This window comes from Chanodichthys erythropterus, chromosome 17, assembly GCF_024489055.1.
Source record: "Chanodichthys erythropterus isolate Z2021 chromosome 17, ASM2448905v1, whole genome shotgun sequence".
NCBI lineage: Eukaryota > Metazoa > Chordata > Actinopteri > Cypriniformes > Xenocyprididae > Chanodichthys > Chanodichthys erythropterus.
In genome coordinates, this window is record NC_090237.1 from 32,609,139 (window position 1) to 32,620,991 (window position 11,853).

Here is an 11,853-nt window from a genome sequence, read left to right on the forward strand (position 1 = left end):
AGCAAGTATATAACCAGCCAGTGTTCAAAACTCTCTTCTTATCTTAACTCGATTCACAACGGTAAGCTTGTAGTAATGTTTTCTAATTCAGGTGGCACTACTAGGAAATTCAAGCATACCGCCGTTCATATTTGCGTCATTGCATCATGTCTGTTTACATAATTAAGGAGTCCCAGTTAGTAGACTATGTCACATGTGAAGATGCTGCAGGTGGCAGATCATTTATATCCTGTCCTCACAGCAGCTGGAATGATTAAACTAATCATTTTGATGGCAAATTGTATGATATGACAAATTAACATTAGAGATTAGACTGTACAGAAATTAAAATCTACAGGTAATGCTAATACACACTAAATACACATAGTCACACAATGCTGATGTTGTTAACATTTACAATTTGAGAACAATCTATAACAATAATAATAATAATTTGCACAGTTTTAAATGATATGAGCTAAGTAATCATTAGATTTAATCACAATTTTTTTTTTTTTCTCAGTTGTGGCAGACATGTTTCTTTTTTTGTTAAGATGACATGTTCCAGTGAAAAATTCCTATTTTGGTCATTCCAAAGTACAGTATCCACCTCCACCGGTGCAGTGACTGACATCCACACATTCTCCTCAAAACATTAGATTCATCTGCGTTGAGGAGGCGTGCCTATGCACAACCCACGTAAAAAATAATTCTGCAAAAAACTGCAATTGCAGTTTCCAAACAGAGATGGCAAAACTTATGGACTGTGGCTTTAAATTGTAATAATATTTCACAGTTTTTTCTGTTTTCACTGCATTTGTGATCAAATAAATGTAACCTTCTTTCAAAAACTTCTTTCAAAAACAAACTTACCAAAAAATCTTACAGATAACACTTTATTTTTATTTATTTATTTGAAATTTGAAATTGATTTTGTGTAGGTCTGCTTTCAAGTCTGTTTTGAAAATCCCTCTTTTGTTATTGGTTTGTTATATTGTGTGTTTTGTGGCTTTATAGAGTTCAGCTCTATAACATTTTCTCTTTCTCTCTGTTATTGTCTCTTCCTGAAGGTTTATATCCTTGTATAAAGGACCCTGTCACACTCACAAAGTGCAGAGGCTAAATGAGTCTACCTCGTATGCGTTTCGCATCCAGGCCTTTAACGAAGCGGGCGAGGGGCCCTTCTCCACTGTTTACACCTTCACCACCCCCCTCTCTCCACCTGCACCCCTAAAAGGTACCGCATCCCAACCATACACTTGCCCCATAAACTTCCATTGTAATTTCTTTTCGTAGACATGTTTTTTTGTTGTTTTTTTTGACAACATCCTAAAGACACACATTTAATTTATTCGATTTGACCTCAAATCTTTTTACGTCTTTTTACGTTTTAGTTTGTTCTCATCACCTCTATATCTGTGTGTCTCTGTCTTCAGCTCCTCGCGTGGAGCGTGTGGATGAGTCATGTGAGGTGAGCTGGGAGACACTGCCACCTATGAAGGGAGATCCAGTCATCTACTGTTTGCAAAGCATGCAGGGAAATTCTGAGTTCAAACAGGTACCTACACCACTCTGTCATCTCCATGTACAATTTTCAGTAGCTCACCAAACACCAAAAAACATAAATTTCAACCTCAATACAGCATCTCAATTATAATATTTCTATTCACTGTGAGGCCAAAGCATCTCAAATGTTGGTCCCTACTTGTAAGCACATTACACAGAGGTCACAGCACTCAGCAGGTGTGCTCAGCAGACAGCAGGTGTTGGAGGAATATTATAGCAGCATAATGGCGATCAAGTGGTCATTACTGAATGGCTTAGTGACAGTTATTACACTTAATGTTAGAACCAAATCAAATCTAGCAACTGAAATTTGTGCTTTGATTGTACATGATCTATATTTGACATCATGTTGTGACAATGGCCTTCATATCCTCTGGTGCTTCTTATCCTTTATGGTGTCTTTCCTAAACAAAGTACAGAATAGAATTAGTAGGGCTGGTGCTTAAACAATTACTGAAACCAAAAATAAAAAATTGGTCTTCATATATTCATATTTCATATTTTTACATTGTTCCAAACCCATATGACTTTATTTCTTTCATGGGACACAAAGGAGTTGTTTTGAAGAATGTCCCAGCTGCTGTATTTCAAGTCTTAAGTCAAATAATAGCTTTGAGTGAGGAACAGACCACAGGTTTTTGTTATTTACTTTAGCTATAGCTAGGGGTGTGAGGAGGTCTTGTGATATTAAAACGTGACGATATTTCTTGTTGAGGTGAAAGATGTCTCGCCAAATCGATGGGCCATATTATTAGACCGTTTTCTAAGGCTGCAGCTTCTATTAAAACCATTTCATAGTGTTATTGTGATGTCACAAATAACAGGGATGTCATTGCTATTATATGTGTTTTAAGTCATTTTAAAAGCTATTGTTCTCTTAAGTCTATTTTTATTACCACAAAAAATATCTGATTTCTCAATCAAAATAACCGATTACCAAAATAATTGTTAGTGACAGCCCTAGATTAGTTAAAACATTTCAAAATGCACCTTTATTGTTTTGCATTTTGTGACTTTCAGGCACATATTTTGGCATTAAAAATTTCTTTAAAAGACTGCTGAAGATGCTATAAAGTGCAAAGTTAGATTTTGGTTGGATACTTGCACTCCCAGTAAGCTTTGTGATGCTGGAGTGTATACATTTGGCGCTACACCACTTTCTTCATTATTTAAAAATGGTGTTAAAATATTGTTTCGCCTCATTCTCATGAACTCAATATTTTGTATTGTCTCATCTCATGAGCTACATGTATAATCACACCCCTAGCTGTTGCTTCAGTTGTGCTTTATTTAAAACATTTAAACGTGTTACAATTGATCACAAAATGTGTGAGAACCTTTTGCGTGAAAACATTGGTGTCAAATTTGGTGACAAAATAACATCTTGTGGTGCCATGTTTAGATGCATAATGTACAAAAACAGATGACATTTGATGACTTCAAAATCAGTCTGTTTCTCCCACAAAGCATATAGCTTCAGAAAACATGTAATACTACTTTTATGGTACATTTATAAATACAAAAAAAGCATTCTGAAAAAATATCTCCTTTTGTGCATCTCAATCATATGGTTTTGGATAGAAATCGTATCCCTTTAAATTTGGGTGGCCGGGTAAAAACATCACCTAGTTGTCTCTATTTGCAGTGGTGAATTCCTAATACTAATTGTCACTGAAAATATTATCGCTGCACTATATGTCAGACAGGACCCGACAAATGTGTTTGATTTAACTTGAAACCACTCTAGCATGAGCACCTGCACAGGCTGCCTTTGAGTGACTGTAGAAATGAGTGTAATGGAAGGGTAAAGCAGTCTCACTGGCTCTGACTCATCATCTCCTGCTGAGAGACACTGTAGGAGACTGCAGGCATGATGGGAGGCTTGAATGTTTGTGTTGATGCATCCCACACACATGCATGAAGGACTTCATATTCATATATTCATGATCTTCAGGTGTATTATTTCTCTCCCTACACATCTGCGTCCTTAAAATAGACTTCATCGGTTCTTTTCTCCTTAATATAATGTCACTTTGAAATGAAAGCAGTGCTGAATATTGTATTGTTCTATATACCAATTACTGAACTATTCAAACCATGCAAATGTTTGGTCTTAGCAAATCATGAAAATCATTCTAATATGCTTTATCGATCGATCTATCGATCGATCTAATCCATCCTTAACCTACCCTAGCCTACCTACCTACAAAATTACCACTTTTGTTCAGGAAAAACTCTAAATTTCAAATAAATGCTTTTCATTTTAACTTTATATTCATGGAAAAATTTCCACAAAAATGTTAAGCAGCACAACTGTTTTCAAAATTGTTTATAATAATACATGTTTCTTGAGCAGCAAATCATCATATTAGAATGATTTCTGAAGGATCATGTGACACTGAAGACTGGAGTAATGATGCTGAAAATTCAGTTTTGATCACAGGAATAAATTACATTTTAAATTATATTAAAATAAAAAAAAAAAAAAAACAGATATTGAAATTGTAATAATACTTCACAGTATTTCTGTTTTTGATTAAATAAATGCACCATTAGTAAGAATAAGAAACTTCTTTCAAAACATTAAATTCTTACTGACTCCAAACTTTTGATCAATAGTGTAGTGTATATTTATATAATATTCTACAGTATATAATATTTAAGAATATTGGTTGCAATTTATTTTACAGTATGTGCACTTATGTGTACTTTCAGTGTACTTACCCAAGAAAGTACTGGGTAAAATAAGGTAACTACATGGGTTAAGTTTAGGGGTAGGTTCAGGGTTGGTACCTAGTTATTGCAATTACTATAATAAGTACATAGTATTTTCATAGGGAACAGGACTGTAAAATAAAGTGCTACCAAAATATTTTTGCATCATACTTGTGTTTAGGTTTTAATTTTCGTCTCCAATCCTCTCAGATCTACAAGGGCTCAGCCACTTCCTTCCAGCTCCCTAACTTGAGCTTGTCCACGGACTACCGATTTCGCGTCTGCGCCATCCGGCAGTGCCAGGACGCCCCCGAAATCATCGGGCCCTACAGCTCCACCGTCATCCTGCTCCCACCTCGCATCGATACCCCCGGGGCCTCCGGCACCATGGGGTCCAAAGCAACCGAGGCCCAAAAGCCAAAACGCAGCCTGACGGACGAACAGTTTTCTTTCCTCATCATCGCCCTCTTGGCCGTGACCTCCATCCTCATCGCGGTCGCTATCCAGTACTTCGTCATCGAATGAGTCTCGGCGCCGCGTTACATCGTCAAAACAAGTTTTTGGTTTGTTGATGTTTGTTTTTGTTTCTTTATTTTGGTTCCGGCACAAGCCGCTTGAAGGGAAGGATTGAGAAAAGGAAGTTGTAGAATCACTTCACCCAATCTGTTGTTCTATCTTTCTCGCTCGCCTTCTGCGCATGCTGTCGAAAGAACGCCGTTCCCTCCCGAAGGACTCGGAGGGCGATTTATTGAAGGATCAGCAGCGAAGCTTAACGCTCGTCGCATACTCATCGTACCACTTCATTTATTTGTGTAGCTATAGTCTTTATGTTATTTATATGTATAATTTCAGTTGTATACTGTCGAGTGTAAGTTTCGTTCAGTGTTCCAAAGCTAGCTCGGTGGTTGCGCCACTCACCGGTTTGCTATCTTGGGCCTGGGACTTGAGGGCCAGTGACTACACCATCAGCGGGGGGGTCCCGAGCAATCCCCGGGAAGATAAATTCTACGATGTAAGGAAGGGGAGGCGAGACCGATACCACTCGAATTAGCGAACGTTGATTTAGCACTTTCCTCAGAACTTTTTTTGATGTTCAGAATGTGTAAAGGATGCAAAAATAACTAGAGAAATGTTAGTATATTTTTGTACAGTATGATACGAGGACCTGAGATTCTGGCTTAGTACGGGGAGTAAGACTATGAATACCAAACTAACTCAGCTTAATAGTTATTTTTACTATCATGTACGTATACTGTAGCTTGTTTTTACAATCAAGCAGCTGCTTTGCTCCAAAATATTGTCGTTCAGCACAAACAATGTACGCTTTCTCGGAAACCTTTCCTTCGGTCGTTACCTTTGCACCTTAGTGAGAAGAGAAAAAAATACTTATTGAATGCGTCTTGATCTTGTGATGCGTTTTATGGAACATTGTTCTCCAGTTGTGCAAGCCCTCAATGTGTTTTGGCTGTTTTTAAAAATGTAGTACCACAAAAATTGTTCTTGAAATGGTTCTGACAATAATCATGATTTTGAAAGTCAGAGTATTTTCTTAATTTCTCTATTGTTAATTTGTTTTGTTTGTTTGTTTTTGTTTTGTTTTGTTTTTTTGGGGGGGGGTTCGTTTTAGAAACCAAATTATAGCATTGTGTTAACCTTTACTTTTACCAATATTATTTTTTGATGTAATCTCGAGAGTATTGAATATATGACTAAATCATCATTTTCAGATATCTGTTGATTTTTTTTTTTCTTTTTTTCTTTCGTTTAAATCACACATTTGAACTTTTTTTTTTTTTATATGGTAAATAAAACCTTTAAGTTAATTCTGTCCAACAGAGAAATTAAGAAAAACACAAGAAACAAAACGCAAATCGCAGTAATGAATTGTGTTAATCCTACATGTACTTCCTGTGAATCGAAATTTTTGCCTTTTTCTCTGTGTGTTAAAGTCTCGTGACTGATTGTCAACGCTGCGTGACGACAGCATGACGGTCCGGTCGTAGGGTTTCGTGTTTTGTGCTTTTGGTTATGGGCATATGAATGCTGTCAACAACAGTTAACAACTACAGGTACCTTGCAAGAAGTCTTGGATGAAAATTAATTACATGATTTGGTCTAATAGATATACTGCAAATGTCTTCTGTTTGTCATTGAAGGAAGAAAAAAAATCTCAAATTCCTATTTTTGATAGTGATAAAATGTAATTGCAAAGTGTGCCATTTTAACATCTCCCCACCATGGTAGGCGTTTGGTTCTTGGGAGAAAGAAAAACTATAAAATATCAATAAAATATGCACAAAAAATGAGACCATTTTTATGTAATTTTAATGTTTGCAGTTACCTCATACACCGTACATTCCAAAACAAAAATTTGTTATAGTATACATACTACCAGACATATCACTTTAAAATGTTATCAGATAGGAAATGTATAATCATGTATATGTATCTAAAGTGTGTCTGTATAGTCATGATATCTACAGACTGATCCATGCACAATAAAAGATTTATAATTCTTAATCGTCGTCATTTACTGCATGTTGCCAAATGTATGCAGATTCATATCATATCACTATAATATTTTGTATGTAAAATTAGTTCTCATCATAAACCAAAAGTTCATTCCTCTCACTCATGATTTCATCCACAAAGAAAGAGCCGCCAGGCTCATTGGGTTAGAGATCTTGCTCCAGACAGATTGTCTATTAAATTAGATTATTCTTCAGCACCTGTGTCAAGTGTTAAATCATATTAGACATCAATATTATCTACATTTATTTTCTCTGATATGCTTCAAAATAGATCTGAAGTGAATGCACCTGGCACACTAGGAACGCCTTCAAGGGTCAACATATGAATAAAGATTGTGTTAGACATTGCCAAAATTAATACTAATTGCTTTTCACTTGTTCATAAGAAAAAGAACACATACCTCTTTTTCAATATACCTTATGAACTGTAATTTAAAAAAACATAATATACTTATTGAAATTTAAGCAATTATTTCTATAAAAGGTTTGGTATGCTTAGGCCACATCTCATGTCTACTCATGATTTTGGTTTAAAAATTGCAGGTTCAATGTTTTATCCAAATTATTACTTGGATAAATACGGATATGCCAGTAAATAAATTAATATTAGTAGATAGCTCATTCATATTTACACATGAACTAAGAGCTGTTTAGCATTTAAATGCACACACTGAAAGCCAAAGCCCTGCCTCTCACCTCATCCCTATGTGTCTCCACCTCCTGTGATCTCAATATTTAATTAAGAACCAGAATAAGTGATGTTCTGCATGCACACAGTAGAAAAAAGGTGATGCTGTCATCTCCTGCAGCAGAGCACCAGATACAACCTCCACAAGTCTCGTCTTTTTCATCTCTTGTTCAAATTCTCCACCTTCGTTGATAATGTTTTTGGTCTTATATTACAAATGGACTTTCAGTGAAGGAGTTGCGTCAGTTGAGTTCATCCTCACCCTCTTATATACTTTGACCTTGTCTTTTTGTACACTTGGACCTTATTGAACGACACCTGCAGACTTGCATCAATATGGAGGAGTTTATGGAGGACCACCATTGCGGAGACTCTCTCTTCCCAACCTCCACCCTCATTCCTGTCACAACCATTTGCATCCTGCTCTTCATCGTCGGCGTAACCGGCAACACCATGACCATCCTCATTATCCAGCGCTTCAAGGACATGAAGACCACCACCAACCTGTATCTCTCCAGCATGGCCATCTCAGACCTGGTCATCTTCCTTAGCCTCCCCTTCGACCTCTACCGCCTCTGGAAGTATGTACCTTGGGTCTTCGGGGAGCTGGTGTGCAGTCTTTCACACTACATCAATGAAGCGTGCACCAACGCCACCATCCTCCACATCACAGTGCTCAGCATGGAGCGTTACCTGGCCATCTGCTTCCCTTTCAAAGCCAAGGCTGCCATCACCAAGCGGAGGGTCAAGTATGTCATCTTGGCTCTGTGGAGCTTTGCCCTACTGTCTGCTGCACCGATGTTCTTCCTGATGGGTGTGGAGTACGAGAACGAGACTATGCCTGATCCAGGCACCCGGCAGTGCAAGCACACACGCTATGCCATTGACTCTGGGCTGCTGCACACCACCATCTGGGTGTCGACCACCTACTTCTTCTGCCCCATGTTTTGCCTGCTCTTCCTGTATGGATCCATTGGCCGAAAGTTGTGGAAGAGTCGTCATGAGCTTCATGGGCCCAATGCGGCAGCCAGACAGAAGGTTAATCGTCAGACTGTCAAGATTCTGGGTGAGTTGTTTTTTTTTAAGTGTTAAGGCTGGAATGCACTACACGACTTAAGGGTTACATTAAATGACTAAAGATCACACACTACCAGACTTTCTAGTCATTTTGGTCTGGTCTGGTCTGGTCCCACAACAAACTCATGCAGAAATATGCACCTTGTTGTTTGGAGATGGATGACAAATGAAAACAACATGTGTTCTAAAATCGCCTCAAAATATCAAGCATGTTTGACATCCTTCGACAAAAATCTGTCGAAGGATGTGCTTATTATACACCACACAATATTCTGAGAAATCTGTCAATTCTGATTTACCAAAATCTGCCGACTGGCACTGACTATTGGCAACTGGCGCCAACTTGTCCAGACTGCAAATCGGCCCAATAAAATCTTGGCCAAAGTCGTGTACTGTATTCCAGATTTTAGGTTACAGCCATGGATAATTGTGCTTGCTAAGGTTCATTCTCATGGTTTAACGATCTAAACAAGCCCCCTAACCCTAATATCAAACCTGTAAGTCATCCCACAAGGTTTGTGGTGTAGTCATGAACGACATCTTAAATCTTGTTGGGGAAAGGTGTGCGATTACTTAAGGTCATGCTAACGATTTTTGTTTGGTGGACCAAAAAGCAGGTAAACAAAATCCCATAAGACTTGCACTGAAGGGGAGATCTGAGCCATATTTACAGATCAGAATGTCATAAAGACTCTGGTAGGCAAAAGACAAAATCAGTGATAGCATTTCCACGACTTTTCAAGCAAGGGAAAAATACAGAGAAATTGATAGTCAGAAGAGAGAATAATTTCAAATTTGCCATCACTCCCTCAGCTGTTGTTTTAGAAACAAACTCTCTGAAGCGTTAGTTTATTTGTAATTTAGTGTCAAAGTAATATAAACAAAGCACTGAAAGCAGTGTTATAAATGTGTTTTAAATTTAGTAAAAATGAAAAAATTGACCAGATTTGCGATGTTGATAACTGGAAACGTCATCACAGTCTGAAAAAGGGTCCATTAGTTACTTTGTAGAAACATTTGCAATGTAAATGAATTGTCAACTTGTGAGAGATGAAGCCTGACAGACCTTGCAATTGTGTAACATCTTGTCTATTCATTAATCATGTTCATTTATGTTTGGTTAGTGAATGTGGCTGTTTTATTTACTAGAAGCCTTAATAAATCAGCGTCAGTAAGCAACCACCCATAACATGGACTTATCTCATTGTTCTAATTAACCCCATATCCCGTCCTCCTCTTCTTCTAGCTGTTGTTGTATTGGTCTTTGCCATATGCTGGCTGCCGTACCACATCGGTCGGTTCCTGTTCACACACGTTGATGACTACCACTCCGCCCGCCTCAGTCAGAACTTCAACGTGGCCTCCATGGTGCTCTTCTACCTGAGTGCCTCAATTAACCCCGTCCTCTACAACCTCATGTCCAACAAGTACCGCTCTGCCATCAAACGCCTCTTCCTGTTGGCCCGCAGGCACCACCACAGGCCCAACCGGAGGCATATTTCGACGCGTGATGACATCACCGCCTGCACAGAGACATTCAGCGGGGTGAAAGAGACCATAATGACTAGGGTTGGGTCTCAAGAACCAGTTCCATTTTAGAACTATTTCCAAATTCCCAAGAACTGTGGATTTGATTAGATGTGTTCATTTTGATTCCGCTTACCGATTCCTGTGTGCGCATTTTAATTTGAATTTAAACCAAATGCAAGAAGACATGAAAGAGAATGCAGTTCAGCACTCAGACACGGTTTTCTCTGCTGCATACACATCCAAGTGTGCATGCAAAAAGTCGCCTTACATGTAGTGCGCAAATACTAAATTGAGTTCTCTTTTGCGTCTTCTTGCACTTGAATGGGCAAATACACACAAAAATTGTCAAAATATCCTCGTAAACAGTCGATTTTGTCTTAAGTGAACGTAAACAGTTGAGAAAGAAAACGTGTAACAGTATATTGGATCCGTGCAGCTCTTAAAGTGACATAAACCTGCTGCCATCTGTGTCAAAAGAAAATAACTAACTAAAATTGACTGAATAACTTCTGTAACTTTAACCCTTTTGTAACTTTAACCCTTATATCCATGGCGATGTATGACACACCGCAGCCACAATAGTGCTGTATGACAGATATATCACTTTTTTTTCCTTTATTCAAAATATTCACAAACTTGTTAACTGTATCATGAACTATATGACGTTCCAATTCTCAAATATGTCTAAATAAATTGTCAGTTAATCACCTTTATTATGATCGTGTTAGCTGATCTGTAATGGGCAATGGCTACCGCCATGTTAGCTGTCATGTAGGAAGCCATGTTTGTTTATACACTGCATGGCCAAAAAAAGTCACTGTTTTATTTAAATAGGCAAATAATAATCCCAAAGACTTTCGGTAAATTTAAGGTCTGGACTTTTCCATGCTCCCTCCCAGCTATTCTTTCACAATTTAAGCCTTATGAATCTTGGCTTTGCTGCTTATCCAGCTCACCTCTCTCTGTGTTGGCGCAAAAGCTGATTTGAATCTGGCAGTATGTGACGTCACTGTACAATCTAAAATCCCAAATGTGGGACCGTACTCCCAGATGCACAGAAATGGTGGTTAATACGTGGTTAATAAGGATTAATCTTTATTTTAGTCATAAAAAGCAAAATATGCAGTTTTATTTTACATTTGATTACATTTTATTTCAATTGTAGTACATGAACTTTGTTCAGTTGTATTTATTTGCTGCAGATTTTTGTTCATGGTATTTATGGAAGTCACAGAATTGTTGGATCTCTAAATGTTTTTTTTTTTAATTATTATTTTTTTTAACCTATTTAGAATTGAAACTGGGAATCGATTAGCAGAATCAGAATCGCTAAAATTCGATACCCAACCCTAATTATGATGGAGGAGGACTTACAGTAACATAGTGTTGTCAAAAGTACCGACCGCGATACCAAGTCGGTACTGAAATTTTAAAAAATGTGACGCTTTGAGCACTGTTGAGCGGATTCATAAACACCTCTGATTTGTCTTTGTGTTCACATGCTCATCAGATATGTCTGTGATTGGCTACAATAATCGGCTACAATGATCAACGCACGGGAAAGCATGAAAAATCATTGAAAGCACACGGAAGTGTTTGAATTTGAAAGTGGGAGCATTTGAAAGCAGACGTCTATCAACGGACTGGTCCGCTGATAGACACCTGCTTTCAAATGCTCCCATGTGTATCTGTGCAAGCACTCGGTAAAGAGCATCATTGATGTCGTGTTGATCAATGTTGCCAATCACAGACATCTGACGAGCTTGT

At 37.9% G+C, this 11,853-nt stretch overlaps 2 protein-coding genes across 9 annotated transcripts in view; both read left to right on the plus strand.

The window, feature by feature from the left end:
• The window catches only part of fndc3a (fibronectin type III domain containing 3A), a 96,730-nt gene extending 89,971 nt beyond the window's left edge, over positions 1–6,759 (plus strand). For all 8 annotated transcript variants that reach the window (XM_067364682.1, XM_067364687.1, XM_067364684.1 and 5 more), the window contains 3 exons: positions 1,050–1,216; positions 1,416–1,537; positions 4,471–6,759. In XM_067364682.1, coding sequence (XP_067220783.1) covers positions 1,050–1,216; positions 1,416–1,537; positions 4,471–4,785 — 604 coding nt within the window. In that variant the 3' untranslated portion in view covers positions 4,786–6,759. The remainder of the gene's footprint in view (positions 1–1,049; positions 1,217–1,415; positions 1,538–4,470) is intronic.
• Positions 6,760–7,815: 1,056 nt separating this feature from the next.
• mlnr (motilin receptor) lies at positions 7,816–10,533 on the plus strand. Its single transcript, XM_067365709.1, has 2 exons — positions 7,816–8,545; positions 9,803–10,533. Exons 1-2 carry the CDS (start codon positions 7,816–7,818, stop codon positions 10,153–10,155), a joined length of 1,083 nt encoding a protein of 360 aa, XP_067221810.1. The 3' UTR covers positions 10,156–10,533.
• Positions 10,534–11,853: the final 1,320 nt, after the last annotated feature.

Excerpts from the sequence above, each read along its gene's own strand:
- mlnr (XM_067365709.1), top strand. The coding sequence starts at position 7,816 with ATGGAGGAGTTTATGGAGGACCACCATTGCGGAGACTCTCTCTTCCCA. Across the intron at positions 8,546-9,802 it reads TCAGACTGTCAAGATTCTGG|CTGTTGTTGTATTGGTCTTT; the intron begins GTGAGTTGTTTT and ends CTCTTCTTCTAG.